Below are 6,911 nucleotides of genomic sequence, written 5' to 3'. Positions count from 1 at the left end.
GTGGATATAGGCTACAGCAATCGGCTGAATTAAATGGCGCAACAGGCAGCTCTCTTTTAACACAGACTTTTAAGAAGGGATGGATGTTTGCTTCAAGTGATAGGCCAGGTAAGTGAAATTATATTGTCTTGCTGTATGTATGTCGTTTTCTTTACGTTTTCTGACTAAAAGCAACCAAAAAGCCATTTTAAAGTGGTTAAGCAAATTATAATAATAATAATCGGCAGGGATCCAAAACCAATACAATTAGTGTGCCTCCTCTATTTTAGAACCCACGAGCCGCCACTGAAAATGAGCATCCTAAGTGTGAAAATCTTTTTGTCCTTTTCTTTTTCAGTTGATTCTCTTGCTGATTATTGATCATAACACAGAGACAGAATACGAGGCCTTGTGCTTTCAATTATTCAGTAGATGCAAGAGCCGTGTTGGTGGGAAACAAAATGCCTTGCAGCAGTTTTCTGTTGTTCTAAACTGAGTGTTTGTGTTGTATTTGGAGATACAGAGGATGAACTGAAACTCACTTGTGTCGATGAACAAAGCATCCACATAAAAGTTGGTACAGACAGATCCCAGGATGAAACCACAAGCAGGCCCAAACACCAGTGTGGAAAAGAGTATACCTGAAATACAATAATAAAAATGATCATTATAATATGCTCATTATACTATTACACAATAGTAAGTAAAGTAAGTTCCAAAATGTGTTGTTATATTTGTTTGTAGTTTTACAATGAATATTACCTCAAATAAAAATAAATAAAATTGTATTTGTATGGTATTATTATTAAAATTACATTTTATAATATAACAATATTATTTAAAATAAATGTAAATATTTTCGAATCAAGTTTATAATATAAAACAACGCTAATCACATTTTCACAAGTAATATTATATATAAATACAAAAAAAATATTGTCTAGTATTATTAAAATTACATTTTATAATATAAGGATATTAGGATATGTATAAAATAAAAGTAAATATTTTCTAATTAAGTTTGTAATATAAAACAACAGTAATCGATTTTTCACAATATTTCAATAGCAGGGAAAGATTTAATTTTTCAAGCCACAAGGTGGCACACTCAACCCAAGGAAAAGTCTATTCTAAAGAAGACAGACCATCAGAAATACATTAGGAACATTTTTCTATGAGAAACGTTGCAGTGTGTATGCAGTGTCATGTTTTCATCCTTTTCCCATATTGTTTCCCATATTTTCCCCACATTTTCCAAAATAACACAGATGAATTCAAACAAGCAAAGGGCAACAGATGTCTACAGAAACACTGTTTCCTTGATGCTGTTGCTATATGAAACAATCATATACTGCATTTGCTGTTATTTGACATTACATGTTCCAAGATTAATAGTAGTGTATTAAAATAAAGCAATGAATACTATGTATAGTAATACTAAAAATACAGTATTATAAGGAGGAGCATTCACACACACGACCTTCCCAAACTATGAGCACAAGCTGTCTGAACACATATTCCAAGTGAAGAATGAGAACTAAATTTCAGAGTAATTCACCAGTTCTTGACAGGTTTGCACACAAAGCAAGAAAAAAGGGATTTGCTTTTGAGAGGAATGGAGTGGCAGAGCTCCGAACAGACGATGCTGTGCTGGCACCTATCAGAAGCGGCAGACATCTGGGGCACAAATCCCTATTAATATGCTGTCAAAAAGTGTGACAGCAGCCCAGCAATAGCCCTGTGGGTCACATGCAGCTTCTGAGATTATGAAGCCTTTATCCAGGCACTCTCATCAGCTTTCCTCATCCTCTGCCACTCTTATTAAAACACACACAATATTGTTTCATTAAACGATGTGTGCCTGTGCTATCACCAAAAGTGGTCTTCCCTTTTGAAAATGATCCCGCCACGATTATTCAGCAAAGAAAGAGATAAAAGTCTCCAGTGATTGTGCCAAATGTGTCTTGCAGAACTGCGATTTGACGGTAGCAAGTCTGGCACTCAGATTTAGTTGTAATTTATGGCTGGAAGGACAATGACAGAGAGCTAAAAACCATGGCCAGTCTGTTACTGACAGGTGTTGAGTCTGACCTTGCTTATGTCAGCCTTTTATGTTCTCAATACAGACCTCCTAATATTACAGGGAGTTTGGGAGTAAAACCATGCATATAAAAAAAAAATGTGTGTTCACCCAAATAATTAATATTAATATTATTTTTTATTATTATTTAATAACTTAACATGTTTAGTATAATTATTTCATATTGTTGTTAATAATAATAATAATATACACACCAGGAGTGGTATGTGCATGGAGGAAATGGCAATAATTGACAGTACAAAAATAATAGAAAACCAATATGAAATATGCAATCAAACTGTGTAAATTACTCATTGACCTATTTAACATGAAAATTAAATAAATTATAATGAGTTTACATGGTGAATTTCATACATTTATTTAAACTACTACTCTAATTGTTATTATTATTAATTATTACTTAAGTACTCTAATAATTTTCAGTTTGACTAGATTATAGGCTAGACTAGATTATTATTATTATTATTCAACGATGACTTTCAGATATAACACTGAATGGCTATAGTTAATGATTTTGTTTAGAAATTCAAAAATAATCTATTAAATAGAGGTATAGGTGTCAGTATCTATATATCGATAATGACCTTGATAATTTTTGCCATTAAAAATAATGACATTAAAAATATTATTTAAAATACTCCTTTATATTTATTCTACATTCATTTGGGGATTAAACATATGTATCTGAATACAAATTTTAATATTTGATTAAATTCATCACTTAAATTTTTGTTGATTCATAGCCATAATTAAAAGATAAACCAGACAATAATTTAAGCTAAAAATCAAAATTTTCAGGTCAAATATTAAAATAAATTATAAAAAATAAATTATTGGTATTATAACAATTATAAATATTATAAATAGGAATTGTGCAAACTGTATCATGATTTTATATTGCTAAATCCCTGATTCATTTTTATTGATTCACAGCCCTAATTAAAAGATAAACGAAATAATAATTTGACCTAAAAATCGAACTATTTTTTAGATCAAATATTAAAATGTATTATAAAAAAAAAATCGCAAATAACTTATTAACAATATAACAATTATAAATATTACAACTGGGAACCATGTAAACTGTAAGTATATTATGAATATACTAAAAACTAAAAACCCAATCCAACCCACTGAATACCACACTCATCAACTTCTGAGAAACATCACTTTGATGTCGATGTTGAAACAAAAGCTGCAGCGACCTGCTAGACTGTGACCTTTGATCAGTTAGCTGGAATTCCTCAGGTACTGCTTAATGTGCCTGATATCCAGACAATGCTCAGTCTCTACACTGAAAAAAAAAAAATCACAGATCACACATTAAAATACAGAAGGGCATGCATCCTTTAATAGACCCACAATCAAGCCCACATACAGAGACACGTCATATCTGAGTACTGGCGCTGCATTTCAGCATCAGACGGATGGAGCTGAAGCCACAAGGTCAGTAACCCCAGAGGAAGAGGTCTCACACTACACCGAGCCAGACAGACGCTTGAACCACAACAGATGTGGCTCACTATCCTCCAGCAACCAATTATTGAGTCTGTCTGGAAAAAATGAGTCACTTTCACCAGTCCCTACATTACAATGCCTCAGATCAAAGCGGGAGTTTAAATATGTGTGTGTATGAATGCTTGTTTGTGAGGTCTGTTTCCTGAGCTTCTGGCCATCTGAGGGAGCGTACTCACACATGCACACGTACACACTGCAAACCGCGTGTACCGTTAGAAACCGCAACCACAAGGTCTGCTCTCAATTTACAGAACATCTTCATGTTTCCCATGAATCAGATGGGAACAGGTTGCTGTGAAATGTTTTCCTGCAGTTTTGATAGAAATGACCACTCACGGAAAGTTAGAGGGGTAAGGCTGCATAAGCTATTTATGGACACATTGTTATTTATTTGTTAAAATACATTTAATATATCATGTTTTTTTAACTGAAAAAAAAAAAAAAACCATGAAAAATCAAGTTTGGAATCCGTACATTTTAAAAACCATGGTGTTGGATTCACAAGAAACAGCTGCAGAGTTTCCATCCCAACTGTTGTGCTGCCCAGTGGAAGGCACTGTGGTGTTTTTACTGTGTGTTGCCTTAGAGACTGCATGTGTATGTTTGCATCTATGTATGCTCATAGCAACGGTTCAGAACTGACAACCCTCACAGGAAACCTCAAAAAGGCAGCAGAAATCTTGCAATCACCTTTAAGGTATTGTGACAGCTGGTTTGGGCTGAGTACCCTACCACAGTGAGAACAGAAAAAAAATGTCCATCAACTTCTTCAGAATGCAGTTTCTTTCTATATAAAGCAAAGTAACAGGTTCCGTGTGATTGATAAGCATCACTTCTTGTTAAACAAACGTCATATTTAACCATAATGAGGTGGGTTTTGATAAGAAAATCAAAACTGACGTCCTAAAGTAATTTTGGCTCATAATCTAATTGGAGATAATCTGATGATTCAAATGTCAAAAACTGGTATTAAATGTTTGAAATACATAGAGTCATTCACTCTTTTTTTCCCTATCTCTTTCTGCTGCTTCTCCAAAACTGTGTCTGTCCTGAGTGTCCTTTCATTTTTATTTCTCATGGGGACTTGAAACATATATAGGATTAATAAAAACCTGAATTTCATGAACACAAAACTGGGCCTTTAGTCACCGGAGGAATGGGCTACTTCCTACATCCTTTCCTCTAATCATCAACATGCAGGTAATTATGTCCAATTTACTGCATAGTACAAATTCGGTGGTAAGCATTTTTAACTTTACAACTTAAATCATCATTAAAGCAAAGAGCAGGTATTAAAATGGCATGCTGTGTAAGGTCCATGATTCACTTAAATACCTTGGAAATTGGTCTTTCTTCCAGGAAGTCTTGTTTGGGTACCAAGGAAAAACATTTATGTGTGGCCTATTCCACTGCCACATTTTAACATCCACTTTCAGCACAGCCTAGAGATAATGGTATAATGCTGCAGCCTTTTATTGCCTGAAATGTCCTTTTAGAGGACAGAAAAGAATGACAATTACTGAGAATTACACATGAATCAGCTAAGTGTCTATGATCATGAACTCTGACAACCCTTCAAAAAAGGATCTTTATAAAAGCATTCAATCTTAAGCAAATTGTGTCTACTTTCCATACTTTATAACACATTTAATGTGTTCTAATTTACATTGGAAAAAAGGTTCTGTTAAAAATTAATTTAGCAAGTGTATAAGAACTAAAACAGCATTGGTAGATGACTTTAATGAGGTGTAAAATGACTGCAAGAAACACGATGGTGTGTTAAATTATAATCTGAGACAGTTTTATGTGACACTTTACGATAAATCGCTAACACTGTATGTAGATTGCATTTAGGATAAATAATAAGACAAATTCCTTCAATATTCTTATTCAATATCCAAAACAATTGCTCAGTTTTATAAAGATTTGAACACAAGCTGTTTTTTGTACTTCACACAACAGACTACACTCACATATCTCAGCAGGTCTTTAGCAGTTATCAATTCAACATTATTTTCAGCATAAGACAGAAATGATAAATATGTGGAGTGCAAAGAAAACAAAGCACTATATAGAGCAATAGAATTAACACCGTTCTTAAAGAAAGAGTGGGAAAATAATGGGCTTCTCACACTGAAGACATCGCTAACCCTGTTAGAAATGGCTGTTAAATTGTTAAGCCAAGATCTACTGCATTCTCTCGCTGCACACATTTTATGCTTTACATTGTGTTAGTATTATACTTTTGCCACCACAATTCTGCAATAAGTCCAGAAGACAAATCTTAGAATTATCTTAGAATTTTTTTTATGTTTTTGAAAAAAGTATTTTATTCTCACCAAGACTGCATTTATTTGACAAAAAGATAGAGGTAATATTATAAAATATTTAAATTACAACTTAAAAGAACTATTTTCTAGCTGAAAGTATTTTTAAAATGTAACTTATTCCTGTGATGGAAAAGCTGAATTTCTGGCAGCTATTGCAGCCATTACTTCTTCAGTGTCACAATATCCTTCAGAAATCATTCAAATATGCTGATTTGGCACTCAATTGGTAGTGCATGTGGTATGTTTTTGAATTCAAGTAATATTTGATTTGATTTCAGCACAACAACTAAGGATGCACAATATATATTGATACTATAACCTTTCAGCCGATATTATATTGTTTTTATTTATTGTATTGGTTGATATTAGATATATTGGCTAATATTGGATAAGCATTTCCTCTATTTCTACATTATATTAGGCCTATCTTTGCCATTATCTAATGCTCACTTAAGGTTAATCTTTAAAAACACTAATAATTTAGTAATAATTTTAAATGCAACCTTTAGTAAATCTCCAAATGAAAGTCAAAATAAATTGTGCTGTGATGCCTAAACTCACTTGTAGAATTTAAAAATGACTGATTTTAGGTCTTACTTTCATTCAGACAAAAAATGTAATATGTGCCATTTAACGGTTATTGGCTATAACATGAAAATAATTCTATTTTGTCCAAAATTTTAATGTCATTGCAACCCTAACAAAAACATATTGTTTATTAATATATGCTATAATTTGGATTTAACCGAAAACAGATTTTTTTTCAAGCAGGCATGAGTAATATATTTTTCCTTACAGGGACAAAGAAATTGTAGTTGAGCTTCAGTCAAGTGCTTTGTGTTTATTATAACTTGCTGCAAGAGTCTTTTTACCCATCATAATCCAGAGTGAGTTTACAAAGCAACTCCACCTGTGTACGTAATTCCACTGGAGCTTATGCGACATAAACACACACACACACACACACACACACACACACGTAT

At 33.0% G+C, this 6,911-nt stretch overlaps 1 protein-coding gene across 1 annotated transcript in view; it reads right to left on the bottom strand.

Moving 5' to 3' along the window:
- The window catches only part of LOC107690372 (solute carrier organic anion transporter family member 3A1-like), a 62,546-nt gene that overhangs the window by 13,062 nt on the left and 42,573 nt on the right, over positions 1 to 6,911 (bottom strand). The window contains exon 4 of the mRNA XM_016488683.1: positions 522 to 620. Within this exon, the coding sequence (XP_016344169.1) occupies positions 522 to 620 (99 nt within the window). The remainder of the gene's footprint in view (positions 1 to 521; positions 621 to 6,911) is intronic.

Source organism: Sinocyclocheilus anshuiensis, unplaced genomic scaffold (genome assembly GCF_001515605.1).
Source record: "Sinocyclocheilus anshuiensis isolate Anshui unplaced genomic scaffold, SAMN03320099.WGS_v1.1 scaffold609, whole genome shotgun sequence".
NCBI lineage: Eukaryota > Metazoa > Chordata > Actinopteri > Cypriniformes > Cyprinidae > Sinocyclocheilus > Sinocyclocheilus anshuiensis.
The sequence above is the reverse complement of the archived record's forward strand: the minus strand, read 5'-3'. Positions and strand labels throughout refer to the sequence as shown.